The sequence below is a fragment of the Balaenoptera musculus genome, chromosome 5 (assembly GCF_009873245.2).
Source record: "Balaenoptera musculus isolate JJ_BM4_2016_0621 chromosome 5, mBalMus1.pri.v3, whole genome shotgun sequence".
Taxonomy (NCBI): Eukaryota; Metazoa; Chordata; class Mammalia; order Artiodactyla; family Balaenopteridae; genus Balaenoptera; species Balaenoptera musculus.
Window position 1 is genome coordinate 69542939 of NC_045789.1, and position 15958 is coordinate 69558896.

General features: G+C 39.2%; 1 protein-coding gene across 3 annotated transcripts in view; it reads right to left on the reverse strand.

Moving 5' to 3' along the window:
• Nucleotides 1-15958, reverse strand: part of ATP10D (ATPase phospholipid transporting 10D (putative)) — a 132767-nt gene that overhangs the window by 78876 nt on the left and 37933 nt on the right. For 2 of the 3 annotated variants that reach the window (XM_036853176.1, XM_036853175.1), the window contains exon 2: nt 706-1031. In XM_036853176.1, the coding sequence (XP_036709071.1) occupies nt 706-995 (290 nt within the window). In that variant the 5' untranslated portion in view covers nt 996-1031. Of the gene's footprint in view, nt 1-705; nt 1032-15958 lie in introns of those variants that run through there. The other variant, XM_036853177.1, reaches the window with a different exon arrangement.

Consider the following 15958-nt stretch of genomic DNA (forward strand, 5'->3'; position numbering starts at 1 on the left):
ATAATTAAGTTCACATGCCACTCCCCTTCTATTGCTCTGGCTAGTAGTATTATTTCTCTTTTTGAGGTCTCCATCCTAGCTGGTAGCACCTTATAACACTCATCACATCCACTATGCCTTTTCATTGTATAAACATCTTGTTTCCCTTGCTAAATATAAAACTCTGTAAGGAAAGAAGCACCATTTAGCCTTGCATTCCCTTCAATACCCAACCTGATCGGAGGGCTTCCATAAATACATATTACTCTGAATTATGTCTTTGTTTCACCTAACCTTACAGCTTACACTGAATTTGCCTCAGAGCTCTATTTTCTCCTATTATCAAGAAGAAAAAGGCAGAATTAAAATACACCATGGTTTAATGGAAAGAACACCAAAGCAAGAGTGAGAAGACTCAAGGCTATAGTCCCTCATCTGCTTTTGGCATCACACTCGCTAAACCACTGTGCCAAACTTAGTTTCCTAATCTGTAACATGAAGGTAACAATATCGTCTCTTGTCATGAGAAAGCATCTTATAAATTATAAAGTGTTATGTGAATGTAAGAGGTCATCGTTCCACAACAGACTCTACCAGCATTGTCAAAGATAATGTCACAAGCCTTAGGCTTAGGTAACAACGTTATGAAAATGAAAAACCTTATATATCAATTAGGATGACAAAGAACATTCTAAGATTTTTTTTTTTCCCCAAAAATAAAAGTACCTGTGAAATTGTTCAAATAAATTTCTTGGCACAAAATTCAAAAGCGTGTACTTCGTTGTCCGTATTCTGTTATTCACGTAGGTTCCAGAAAACTTTTCATACTCGTCCTTGAAGGGCTGGAGGTGGGGAACAACAACCCGGTGCTTTCCTGCCAGTGTGGGGGTCTGGGAGGACTTGCCCCTGCAGGCAAGCAAAGAGGAATAGCTGTATGGCCTCTCATGATTGTCCCTGTTTGCACCACCAGTCAGCCGCTGCCAGTGATATCCGGCCCATCGAAGAGGCTCAGTCATGTCCAAATGCGGTGAGATCCAGGTTGTGTAGGTAATCTGGCAAAACAAAGAAAAACCCACTAAAATACTTCTCATAAGCTTCTGGAAAGTCTTAAAGAATAGTAATAATAGTAAAATTAAATTTTTTTTCTATACTAAATAAACAAATGACTCAATGGTTCAAGGTATCAATGTGAGAGTAAAACGAGTCACTGGAACTCCGTTTTAACCAGATCTTTACGAAATAGAGCATACACCTTCTGCCTCATGGGCTGATCACCTGATCACCTAAGCAACAAGAGACAGCCCCTAAAAGGCTACTCCACAACTTGAGGCAAATAATTTGGGCTTACTATGTACAAGTCTCTTAACTTATCTAATCATCAGTTTTCTCATCCGTGAAACAGGACTGTCACACACGTCAGGAAATTGTTATGAGGATTAAGGGAATAACATGTAAATCACCTAGCATAAAGCCTGATATACAATCAGCAGTCAGTAAAACCCATTCTGTGCAGATAACAAAAATGGGGGCTTCCCTGGTGGCGCAGTGGTTGAGAGTCTGCCTCCCAGTGCAGGGGACACGGGTTCGAGCCCTGGTCTGGGAAGATCCCACATGCCGCGGAGCAACTAGGCCCGTGAGCCACAATTACTGAGCCTGCGCGTCTGGAGCCTGTGCTCCGCAACAAGAGAGGCCGCGATAGTGAGAGGCCCGCGCACCGCGATGAAGAGTGGCCCCCGCTTGCCGCAACTAGAGAAAGCCCTCGCACAGAAACGAAGACCCAACGCAGCCATAAATAAAATAAATAAATAAAATTTAAAAAAAGAAAATACTCCCTATTTCACTAAAAAAAAATGGCCACAAATGCTTTCCATCCCTGTATGCACATCCTTTTACCCAACAAGTGGTGAAGTCTTTCTCTACCCATTGCAGCTATGCTTGCCCATGTGCCTTGCTTTGGCTAATGAAACACTAGCAAACCTGATACAAGCAGAGGCTTGAAAAGTGCTTGCTCACGGGACTTACCTGACTCCATTTTTCCCACTACCACATGCCTGAGCCTAGGCTGCTCTCCTGGATGATGAGTACTCCTGACCCACTTAGCAACTATTGCTCCTGTCAACATATGGATGAGGCCACTGACTGCCAGCTGACTGCCAACACGTGAGTGTGCCCAGAGGACACAATCTAGCACCGAGATAAGCTGTCCCAACTGAGCACAACCCCAACTGCCAACCCACCAAACTGAGTCAGTAGAAGTTATGCCACCATGTTTTGGGGGTGGTGTGATAGAAAACAAACCTAACTCCTATCTAATCTCTTCCTTATTTTCCTCATTTTCAAGTGTTTCTTATTTTCCAAGAAATTCAGCCCTGACTAGAACGTATGTCCATTAATTTAAAAAAGGAAAAAAAAAAAGCTAACATTTATTAAGAGCACACTCTATTCCAAGCACTTTGCAAAGCGTTTTACATGCCTTATCGTATCTAGTATTTACATCAATCTTATGATACAGTCATTATTTCCATTTTATGAAAGAGGAAACAGGCTTAGAGAAGTTTAGTGATATGCTGAAATTCCTGTGATTAGTAAGTAGGTAAGGCTGACTCAAATCAAATCTTTCCAACTCAACAGTCTGCTTTTAATTGTTAATGTGCTTCATTTAACTTTGTATCCAGAGCAGCTGGCACTTAGTAGATACCCAAAGTTCATCCAGCAGGCTACAAGGATGTCAGCAAGTGTGCGGAGGGAAAGGTCTGGAGGCCTTGCTTTCTATCCTTGCTTTATCAATGTCATTGCATTTACTTGATCGTTTTAGGTTGGAGTGGACCTCTGGAGATTTTTAGTAAATCTGTGGGTGCGTCCTGATAACATGAATTGGTAACAAAACTCCCCAGATGAATCTGATTCAGGTGGTCCATGACCGCATTTGCAGAAAAACTAGGTTATGTGCTAGAAACTACACTGGCTAGGGACACAGAGATGATTAAGACCTGGATCCTCATCTCTAGGATCTCAGGGTCTAGGTGAGGCAAATAGGTACGTAAATATATAAATGCAATCCCAAGTGCAAAATAGTGTTCAAGGCACTGAAACAGTCTGGGCAAATTACTTAAGCTTGCTTCCTTCCTAAGCTTCATTTTAAGTTTATAACATGTCTATTGATTATTTTCTCTATAATGTTATACTAATCAGAAATTAATAGTTTCCCCCTAAGGACGTTAAAACTGTATCCAGCGTTCATGGATCTGAAATCATAAATCATTACCTAGCAGCACTGAAAGATCTGGTCCTATTCTAGTAATTCTAGTGAATCACTATTTTTAATAATCCATTCTAGCTAATACACTTGTTTACTCTATACTGGTCTTTAAGCAATCCCAGGGATTACAGTTATGTAGCATCACTTTATCACTGTATTTACAGAAAATAAGTTGAATCACAAATAATCTCACAAGAACTCATCAGATCTTTAAAATTTATATGATCTAAAGCAAACAAATAACAGGCAGAAAGTCACTTTTAATGGGAAGAATACACTGGCCTCCAAATGTGTGTATTTGTGCCTGGATATTGGACAATATCCAATTGGATATTGGACAATACATAGCGTCTACTGTTAGTGAGAGAAAATACCCATAAAGTTGGTTTTATCAGTTTTATACTAGTAATGGAAACAGTTTCTACCCCATCAGTTTGCTGCCCTTTGGAGTTTGCTCTCTCAATTATCTGTCCATAGAGAGCTAAATCAATGTAAACTGGTCAAAATAATCCTATCTTTTCAATATAATGTTTTAAAAATCTGTCTCTGAAGTAATTTGAAAAGCCTAGTTTTCACTTCAGTACAGTTGACCCTTGAACAATGTAGGGATTAGGAGTGCCCGCCTTCCTCAAAGTAGAAAATCTACCCATAACTTGTACTTGGCCATCCATTTCCACAGTTCCTAGGCATCCGCAGATTCAACCAACTAGGATTTGGTAGTATTGTAATATTTACTACTGAAAAATATCCGAGTATAAGTGGATCCCTGAAATTCAAACCTGCATTGTTCAAGGGTCAACTGCATATAAAAATAGCTTCTTAACCTATAACTAGTAATGAGAGCTAGGAGTTATTAAAGTAGTTCATAACATCTCCCCAGAATAAGGATGTAAGATAGTGCTTTATCAATGAATCAATAGATAATGTAAAATACTTAACACAAGCACTAAGGGCTTTTCATGCATTTCATCCCATCAGGTGACCATTATGACAAACCTCATAATTTTCAGAAGGTTGACATTAGTACCAATTTTATATTATTTCTGGCAACTTTAAAAGAGAAGTTTTCACTTGCAATTAAATTCTTATTAAGACAGAGCAGTGTGTATCCCTCTAGGGTCCACAATCTCACACAACAATCTAGATTCTACTTAGATTTTTAAATTTCGGAATACAATTTCTTCAGAACGCAAACTTAGTAATAATTAAACAAATACAGCACGTAGGGGGTGTTAACTTCAGGTAATTCATGGTATATCTCAAGAACTTCACCTTTCCCCATTCACTGAGTTCTGAAGAGGCAATTCTACAAATGGAAAACATTTCATTGCCAAAGTATCCCTAGGTCCTCTGTGCCTTTTCAGTGCCCTTAGACTTGCATTAGGTGCTCTATTCACTCACATATTGTCCTCCCCCTTCTCCCTTTTCATTCTCAAGGAATTTCAGTAAAGATAGAATTGGGGCTGGCTCACTGCCCTCTCTTCAGCATCCTCTCTCGGTCATGGAGTCTCTGTCCTACTCTCCAAGGCCATGTGGCTTATCATTTTGTAGTGTCCCTCCCTCCCTTCAGCACTGCCACTCCTGCCTGAAAAGTAATTATTGGATCAAAGGACTGATATATATAAGATAAAACAGCGGTCCCCAACCTTTTTGGCACCAGGCACCAGTTTCGTGGAAGACAGCTTTTCCACGGACAGGGGAGGGGGGCGGATAGTTCAGGCAGTAATGTGAGCCATGGGGAGCGGTAGATAAAGCTTTCGCTGGCCCGTCCGCTCACCGCTCACCTCTGGCCCGTGGGTGGAGAGGGGGGTTGGGGACCCCCGAGATAGAGAAGTTGTTAATGTTTTCAAGGGATTGAACAAAAAGGACCAAGTGTGGAGGTAATTAACATGTGGTAAAAATTCTTTCAAATTTCCAGCTTAGAATTTTTACCATCTTAGATCGAGGAGGAATGACCAAGGATCTATCAATATTTAGTCACTCTAGCTCAGTGCTTACAAAATTTGTTAACTACCAGGCCAGTAAGAAATACATTCTATGATGCAACCTGGAACACAGACACACACATATGCACATACAGCTAAAACAAAGTCCTACAGAACAATTCTTGCCCTTCCTACTTGCCACGCATGCATCTACTATCCTACTCTATTCTCTTTCTCAGTCTCTCTCATTTTAATACTGGTCAAGCTGCACTGAATTGGTTTCAAGGTTCACTAATATGTTGCTCTACACACTTGGGAGAGACACTGATTGCATGTGGATCCACATGGGTTGAAAGCATACATGGAAGTGGACAGAGCCATTTTTAGCTCCTCTGATAGTAGAAAGGCACTGAAAAACAGCAGGTAGACTAGAAGACTCAGGGGAGGGCAACACTTTTCCCAGTAGCAAGAAGCCAGAAGTAGCCTTTTCATCCTTCCCCATCTCCCCCGGCAAAGTTAAAAGTATACTGATACTTAGAGAAGGCTTCATTATTAATATTTCACATAAATATTCAGAAAAAATTCTTTAAGATATGAAAGGAAAGCGAATCACAGTAAATCATACCTCATCAAGAATCAGCAAGAGGGGCTTCCCTGGTGGCGCAGTGGTTGAGAATCTGCCTGCCAATGCAGGGGACACGGGTTCAAGCCCTGGTCTGGGAAGATCCCACATGCCACGGCACAACTGGGCCCGTGAGCCACAATTACTGAGCCTGCGCGTCTGCAGCCTGTGCTCCGCAACGAGAGGCCGCGATGGTGAGAGGCCCGCGCACCGCGATGAAGAGTGGTCCCCACTTGCCGCAACTAGAGAAAGCCCTCGCACAGAAATGAAGACTCAACACAGTCATAAATAAATAAATAAAAGAACGTGAATTTCTCAAAAAAAAAAAAAAAAAAGAATCAGCAAGAATCATGACATTTTAAAGCTTAGACTTTAGAGATTATTTAATCTAGAAGTCACATACCAGTAGCCCTTAAGCAAAATTCTACCCAATGATGTATTTTGTATCATGGTGTTGCCAAACACATTGTTTTACATTTTCTGAATATAGGACCAACATTTTAAAATGGAGACAAATTTACATAAAATACTGATAATTAGCTTCTCTTAAAAAGAAAAAAATACAGAATATTGGGCACATATTTTCACATGGTAACAAATGTTGAAGCTTTTTCATCACAGCCCCTGACCCTAACCCTGCATTTTCTGGTTCACCTATTTTTTTTTTTTTTTTTAAGTATTTGTTTATTTATTTATTTATGGCTGTGTTGGGTCTTCGTTTCTGTGCGAGGGCTTTCTCTAGTTGTGGCAAGCGGGGGCCACTCTTCATCGCAGTGCGCGGGCCTCTCACTATCGCGGCCTCTCTTGTTGCGGAGCACAGGCTCCAGACGCGCAGGCTCAGTAATTGTGGCTCACGGGCCCAGTTGCTCCACGGCATGTGGGATCTTCCCAGACCAGGGCTCGAACCCGGGTCCCCTGCATTGGTAGGCAGATTCTCAACCACTGCGCCACCAGGGAAGCCCCTCGTTCACCTATTTTAATTGAGTGAATGAGCACTCTGATCACCACTTTTTGACAAATCAAATTCCTCCTGCTCTATAGACCCAGGTTTGAATATCGGTTGCATCACTTAATAGCTCTGTGGCCTATGTAACTGACCTCCTAGCCGCAGCTTGCTAGTGAATAGAATGAGATGCCGTTAAGAGTCATGGGGCACACTGCAGATGAACAATGTTCATTCTTTTCCCCACTCTTCTCCTTGGCTGTTTCTCAGCATAAATAAGTCAAGGTTGGAAACCCTGTAAATTGAGCTAAAGTCCGAACTTTCAACACACTGCTTGCAAATTAAAGTTATCCAAGTCTAAGTAAATGTTCTATTTATCTGTTGATACTTGAGAAGTAAGCAGCATTCAGTAGGATACAAATAGAAATCCAAACAATCACAAAAGACAGCAAGACATAAACTGACCTTCAGACCACCTGATCTCATCCTCAACCGTTTGCTCTAAAATTCATTCTGTTTGTGAACAAACTGTATTCCACTTGGGCGGTGTTTTCCAAGCTCCCCTGACTGACAAGAGTGCCCTGAGGGCCCTGTTAATCAGTCCCCTAGGCACTTCCCCTGGAGATTCTGATTCAGAGGCTATAGAATGGGGCCCACGAATGCGGAATTTAGTAAGTACCCAGGTGACTTATCAAGGAGGTTGCAAAGTATAACCTATACCCTGCAACTGTGCAAATGCTGCCCTCTCTTTCTAGCAGGCTTATCAGTCGTATTCCCACTCACCACATCAGCCTCTCTTCACCCTCTAGACTGTTTTAGCTTTACCTTAGAGTAGGGGAGATGGAGAAGGATCCACACAGGAGATACAATGGGGCATTCCCTTCTCTGCTCCCATAACAGTCCTGAGCATGGCTCAGTCACTGCTCCTGCTACAGTGGGCTGCAGGTAGCTTCATTCTTCAAAGTCAGGGAACACAGCTAAGTCCCGTCCAGACTCCAGAGTCTAATGCTTGGCCAAAGTGAGGATGATCAACAAATGACCATCGATCATTGAATTTTATAGAAAAGTAATAGTATGGGAAATGGAAACAAAAACACCCTGTTTCCTCTTTCACGGCTCAGCCTGGCTTTCCTTCCGCAAAAGGAAAAGATGAAAGTTTGAGGCAACAGAAGCAGTCAATTTCAGCTTGTGACTGCATCATTCTACCTTTATTAACAGAAGGAATCTGCTCCTCCAGGCCTGAAAGACTTTTTCAGGAAATCATTCTTTCCTTCTAGATTTGTAAGACCAATAAGCGTATATTAGTGATTAAGAGCATAGACTCAGGAGCCAGACACCGACATCAATTCCTGGCACCTCCACTTGCCACCTAACCTTGATCAAAGGATTGTTGTGAGGATTAAGTGAGTTAATATATGTAAAGCCCTTAGAGCAGGGTGTGAACCACAGTAAGTGCTAAGTAAAGATTAACAACTGTGGTGATAATCTGAGAAATGTTCTCCCAAGTACAGTATTTATTCAAAAGTATTAATTGAGAATTGGTATGCATGGTATTGATAGTAACAACTATATCCAGTTACTCATTTATGTTTAATTTCTTCAAGTATATGTAACTCACACTCAACCACCTGGTCACACACAGCTTTAGCAACTTTGCTCTTCATTGAACTGGAGAATCTGCCAGGCAACCAACTAGCTGAGCAGAGCAATACTCTCTCAACTGTTCCCAGGGGTAAAAAGAGCAACCTTGTGGACAAAAGCTCCAATGAACAACTTATTGTGAAGCATTTTTAGGATCTTTCAATAACATCATTCGTAATTCTAAGATTTAACCCACTCCAGGAAGAGCCGACTTGTCCTGGTTTTCTGCTAATAAACTAGATGGTTCCATGCTTTATTTGACCTCATACTCTGCCACTGATTGGAACCCTGCCTTGAGAATTAACACAAAATTTTAAAAATATACCAAGAACGAAGTGCTTAAAGGTCAATTATCACTTGGAACAAGAAAGAATGTTTTAGACCTGGATATATTAGTCCTGAATGAGCTTCTGTCCTTAAAGGTAGGGAGAAGACTGAGTATTTCATTCAAAAAAACAAAAACAAAAAGAACTATAGTTTACACAGGTTTTATTAGTCTCCATTCTTAACTTCATTTTTAGTTTAACAGCAACCTACTACTATGTGAAAATTTGGATTACAACAAACTTGCTGCTGGTTAGTGATGGAAAAATACCATTAAAGATTAACTACATGAAAAGGACTGCATGTTCCTAGGCTCAGCATGGCTACTTGAAGCCTAATATTACCCAGAAATGCAGTGTCCAAAGCCACCTGACTCTGGACACCTTGCTTTAAGTGACATTAACATTTTATCTGGAATTTAGAAGTTAATTAATATGACCACAGATCCTAAAGATCAAGATTCTTAATACGTGTTAACACTAGGAGAGAGGGATTGGATAGGAGATTAATACAAACCAAAAGCTACATACACCCAACTTGCAATACTATTTCATAGCAAGGCAACTATGTGGTAGAAAAAACACATTTTATTGTAATAAACATTTATTACCATCATATAAATATCTGTACTAAAAACATGTAAGTATAAACTTCTTTATAATTGCCACTTATGAATATTGTTGGAAAAGCTCAATAAAATTTAGCAAATGAAACACAACTCAAAAGAACGGCTGCTGGTGGTCTGGAAGGGTTGACAGCATCCTCAACTGACAGCCAGCAAGAAAAAAGAGACCTAGGCCCTACAACCACAAGGAACCTGAATTCTGCCAGAAACTTGAATAAAGTTGGAAGCGGGGCTTCCCTGGTGGCGCAGTGGTTGAGAATCTGCCTGCCAATGCAGGGCACACGGGTTCGAGCCCTGGTCTGGGAAGATCCCACATGCCGCGGAGCGACTGGACCCGTGAGCCACAGTTACTGAGCCTGCGCGTCTGGAGCCTGTGCTCCGCAACAAGAGAGGCCGCGATAGTGAGAGGCCCGCGCACCGCGATGAAGAGTGGCCCCCGCTTGCCACAACTAGAGAAAGCCCTCGCACAGAAACGAAGACCCAACACAGCCATAAATAAATAAACAAATAAATAAATTAAATTAAAAGCAGAAATAATAACATATTAGTATCATTAATTTAAAAAAAAAAAAAAAAAAAGTTGGAAGCGGATTCTTCCCCAGAGTTTTCAGAGGAGAACTCAGTCTGGATGACATCTTAATCTCAGCCTTTGAGAACCTGAGCAAAAAACCTAATCTCACTGTACCTGGACTTCTGACCTACAGAATTATACACTATACAGTAAGCTGGAGTTGTTTTAAGCCACTAAATTTCTAATTATTTATAGAAAATTAACGCAGAGGGTCCAAAAGTAGACCCTTGTATAAATAGGAAGGTAATATATGGCATAAGTGGAATTTCAACTTGGGTAAATGGTAATTTGTTTAATAACTCTGGAATAAATGGTCATCCAACTTGAAAACAAGAAAGCTAAATTCCTACTTTATCCATTAAAAATAGAGCTTTTATTAAAATATTTTAATGACTTTTTTAAATTTAATAACTTAAAAACAAATCTCTAGATAGATTAGAAGCTTTTAAGTTTTTAAAAATTATAGTAGGGGCTTCCCTGGTGGTGCAGTGGTTGAGAGTCCACCTGCCAATGCAGGGGACACAGGTTCGAGCCCCAGTCTGGGAAGATCCCACATGCCGCGGAGCAACTGGGCCCGTGAGCCACAACTACTGAGCCTGCGCGTCTGGAGCCTGTGCTCCGCAACAAGAGAGGCCGCAATAGTAAGAGGCCCAGGCACCGCGATGAAGACTGGCCCCCGCTCGCCACAACTACAGAAAGCCCTCGCACACAAATGAAGACCCAACGCAGCCAAAAAAAAAAAAAAAAAAAATTACAGTAAATTTACCAGAAGATTTAGAATAATATTTTATTACTGTTAGCTGGGAAAACCTTTCCTAAGCAAGAGAGAAGTTAGTAAAGACAAATAATTTAACCATTCATTTATCTATCATCTATCATATATAGTAAAAGTCAAAAATAAAATCAAGAGACAAGTGCAGCTCATAATGACTGGCAAACTCTTAATATTCCTAGTATCCAAATTAGTTATACAAATTTATAAGAAAAAAATGAAAAGCCCAATAGAATTGGGCAAGGAATATGAATAAGCAATTCTCAGAAGAGAAAATCCAAAGGGCCAATAAATATGAAGAGACAATCTCAGTAGTCACCAGAGGGTTGCAAATTGAAGCTATCATGGAGATACTGCTTTTATCCATACAATCGATAATATTAAAACGATTAATTATAGCCAGTGCTGGTGAGGATAGGGAGACTCAAACCCCCTGGCAATGGGAGTGTAAATTGCTGCAATCTTCCTCCTCCTATCACCCCACGCCCCAAAATTGACAGTATCTCTCAAAATTTTAAATACATATAACAATTGACAAAGCAATTCCACTTTGGGGAGTCTTACCTATAAGTATATATACAAGAATGTATGTTGTAGTTGGGTTTTTTTGGCACTAACAATAACCTGGAAATATCATGAAAGTCAACTGGAGAACAGCTGACTAAATCGTAACATATCCACATTATAGGATATTATGCATAATTAAAAATAACATTTCTCTAACCATTGACCTGGACTGATGACTATTATGTATTGAAGCAAAAAAGAAAAAAAAAAAAAAGGAAATGACAGAGAAATGTAAATGTAACAATCCAAAATTTGTAAAAATAAATGAGGAACAAACCAAAATGACCGACCTGGGTTCAAAGAATGGTGAGAAGGAGAACTTGGACACAGTTTAAATTTCACTTTGGTTTACTACCTGATCAGTAAACAGGATTTGCAAAGATCTAGGATACACACGAGTGGGTGTAGCTCCTATCACCTGCCTAGTTCCTCATGAAGCTATGACTATTTAGTAGTTTTGTCCACTGTGGGAAATGAGGAGCCCGCCGGGTCACAAGATCCTGGAACACAAGCCCACTGCCTTTTCAAATTCTTAGGCTGTAAGAGGGTCACATTATCACAGAAGGGTCTACTGATTAGCAACCAAGAACTATCTTCCTGCACCACAGATTCATAGGTCTAGGTTCCATTTCTTACTGCATTGTTGAATCTACAGTGGCCTGGCCTGGCTTACTTCACTTGATAACACAAACTGCCTGGATGTGTGTATGTTTATATACATTTGCAAGGACATGAATAAAAGTATAGAATAATTCACACGAGGCTGTAAAAATTGGTTATCTCAAGGAGGGAATAAAAAGGGAATAGAGATTGTTAACTTATCTTTCTTTTCTTTGTTACATTGGAAATGTATTGATTTATAATTTTTTAAAATTAAAGTGTTTGAAGGAAGAAGTTGTAACTAACTGCTATGAAACAGTCTAATGTTGCCGTTAGCATTAGGTCTGCATGCTACATGATCCAATATTCTTTTCACTCGGAGAAGGTGAAAAAAACATAACTAAAGTTCTGAAATCTACAAGCTATAAATTTTAATCATAAAATCAAATAAGTTCAAAAGTAAATATAAACCAAGAATTGCTTAGAGAATAAATGCTAACACTTCTATAATGATTATTACTGTTTATGAAATACATTTCACATATTTAAGTTAAATTTCACAACTTGCTGTGGAGTTTCATTTCCATTTTTCAGAGGGAGAAACAAAAGGTCACGGAAGGTTTTAGAACTCAAAGCACACAATTTTTTATTCCAAACGCATGCTTTTCCAACTATACAGTCCTATTTATATATAAAATTAAAAATAATGAAATATAATCATTTTAAGCTAAATTATTTCTAACTAGGGGCTTTATTATTTTTTCTAGACATTATTAAAAACAGGTCATTCTATAAGAGTGTACCTGAGATAACATACCATACTATGTTCCTTCTTGTACACAAATGTACTTGAAAGCAGACAGTTCTCAAAAACCCTGTTTCCCTTAATGGCTGTTTAATGAAGCTTGTAGCAGGGCAGATTACCAAAGGTAAATACAGGATAATGAATTCCCACGGGCCCAGTTAGTACTTTAAAATTTCCGAGGTCATCAACAGCCAACAAACAAACAACTTGGAATATATACATGATCTCACTTGTCTTACAAAGAAAAACATTCTTGTGCATAGTCATTTCAAGATGCTCTGCTTGTGGCTAACAAACTCCAGCATGCAACAGAATATCATAAGCCACACCCCTGTGTCTCTGATTCAGCAGGTCTGGGGTGGGGCTCTAGAATCAACATGTTCAGAGAGCCTCCCATCAAGCCTCTTAGATAGCCTCAACCACCAGAGGGCAGACAGCAGAAGCAAGAAAAACTACAATCCTGCAGCCTGTGGAACAAAAACCACATTCACAGAAAGATAGACAAGATGAAAAGGCAGAGGGCTATATACCAGATGAAGGAACGAGATAAAACCTCAGAAAAACAACTAAATGAAGTGGAGATAGGCAACCTTCCAGAAAAAGAATTCAGAATAATGATAGTGAAGATGATCCAGGACCTGAAAAAAGAATGGAGGCAAAGATCGAGCAGATGCAAGAAATGTTTAAAAAAGACCTAGAAGAATTAAAGAACAAACAAACAGAGATGAACAATACAATAACTGAAATGAAAACTACACTAGAAGGAATCAATAGCAGAATAACGGAGGCAGAAGAATGGATAAGTGACCTGGAAGACAGAACGGTGGAATTCACTGCTGCGGAGCAGAATAAAGAAAAAAGAATGAAAAGAAATGAAGACAGCCTAAGAGACCTCTGGGACAACATTAAACGCAACAACATTTGCAATATAGGGGTCCCAGAAGGAGAAGAGAGAGACAAAGGACCAAAGAAAATATTTAAAGAGATCATAGTCGAAAACTTCCCTAACATGGGAAAGGAAATAGCCACCCAAGTCCAGGAAGAGCAGACAGTCCCATACAGGATAAACCCAAGGAGAAACATGCCCAGACACATAGTAATCAAATTGGCAAAAATTAAAGACAAAGAAAAATTATTTAAAGCAGCAAGGGAAAAACGACAAACAACATACAAAGGAACTCCCATAAGGTTAACAGCTGATTTCTCAGCAGAAACTCTACAAGCCAGAAGGGAGTGGCATGATATACTTAAAGTGATGAAAGGGAAGAACGTACAACCAAGATTACTCTACCTGGCAAGAATCTCGTTCAGATTCGTTGGAGAAATCAAAAGCTTTACAGACAAGCAAAAGCTAAGAGAATTCAGCACCACCAAACCAGCTCTACAACAAATGCTAAAGGAACTTCTCTAAGTGGGAAACACAAGAGAAGAGAAGGACCTACAAAAACAAACCCATAACAATTAAGAAAATGGTCATAGAAACATACATATTGATAATTACCTTAAACATGAATGGATTAAATGCTCCAACCAAAAGACACAGGCTTGCTGAATGGATACAAAAACAAGACCCATATATATGCTGTTCTACAAGAGACCCACTTCAGACCTAGGGACACATACAGACTGAAAGTGAGGGGATGGAAAAAGATATTCCATTCAAATGGAAATCAAAAGAAAGCTGGAGTAGCTATATTCATATCAGATAAAATAGACTTTAAAATAAAGAATGTTACAAGAGACAAGGAAGGACACTACATAATGATCAAGGGAGCAATCCAAGAAGAAGATATAACAATTATAAATATATATGCACCCAACATAGGAGCACCTTAATACATAAGGCAACTGCTAACAGCTATAACAGAGGAAATCGACAGTAACACAATAATAGTGGGGGACTTTAACACCTCACTTACACCAATGGACAGATCATCCAAAATGAAAATTAATAAGGAAACAGAAACTTTAAATGACACAATAGACCAGATAGATTTAATTGATATTTACAGGACACTCCATCCAAAAACAGCAGATTACACTTTCTTCTCAAGTGTGCACGGAACATTCTCCAGGAGAGATCACATCTTGGGTCACAAATCAAGCCTCAGTAAATTTAAGAAAATTGAAATCATATCAAGCATCTTTTCTGACAACAACGCTATGAAATTAGAAATGAATTACAGGGGAAAAAACGTAAAAAGCACAAACACATGGAGGTTAAACAATACGTTACTAAATAACCAAGAGATCACTGAAGAAATCAAAGAGGAAATCAAAAAACACATAGAGACAAACGACAATGAAAACATGATGATCCAAAACCTATGGGATGCAGCAAAAGCAGTTCTAAGAGGGAAGGTTATAGCTATACAAGCCTACCTCAAAAAAGAAGAAAAATCTCAAGTAAACAATCTAGCCTTACACCTAAAGGAACTAGAGAAAGAAGAACAAACAAAACCCAAAGTTAGCAGAGGAAAGAAATCATAAAGATCAGAGCGGAAATAAATGAAATAGAAACAAAGAAAACAATAGCAAAGATCAATAAAACTAAAAGCTGGTTCTCTGAGAAGATAAACAAAATTGATAAACCATTAGCCAGACTCATCAAGAAAAAGAGGGAGAGGACTCAAATCAACAAAATTAGAAATGAAAAAGAAGAAATTACAACAGACACTGCAGACATACAAAGCATCCTAAGAGACTACTACAAGCAACTCTATGCCAATAAAATGGACAAACTGGAAAAAATGGACAAATTCTTAGAAAGGTATAACCTTCCAAGACTGAACCAGGAAGAAACAGAAAATACGAACAGACCAATCACAAATAATGAAATTGAAACTGTGATTAAAAATCTTCCAACAAACAAAAGTCCAGGACCAGATGGCTTCACAGGTGAATTCTATCAAACATTCAGAGAAGAGCTAACACCCATCCTTCTCAAACTCTTCCAAAAAATTGCACATGAAGGAACACTCTCAAACCCACTCTATGAGGCCACCATCACGCTGATACCAAAACCAGACAAAGATACTACAAAACAAGAAAATTACAGACCAATATCACTGATGAATATAGATGCAAAAATCCTCAACAAAATACTAGCAAACAGAATCCAACAACACATTAAAAGGATCATACACCATGATCAAGTGGGATTTATCCCAGGGATGCAAGGATTCTTCAATATACACAAATCAATCAATGTGATACACCATATTAACAAATTGAAGAATAAAAACCATATGATCATCTCAATAGATGCAGAAAAAGCTTTTCACAAAATTCAACACCAATTTACAATAAAAACTCTCCAGAAAGT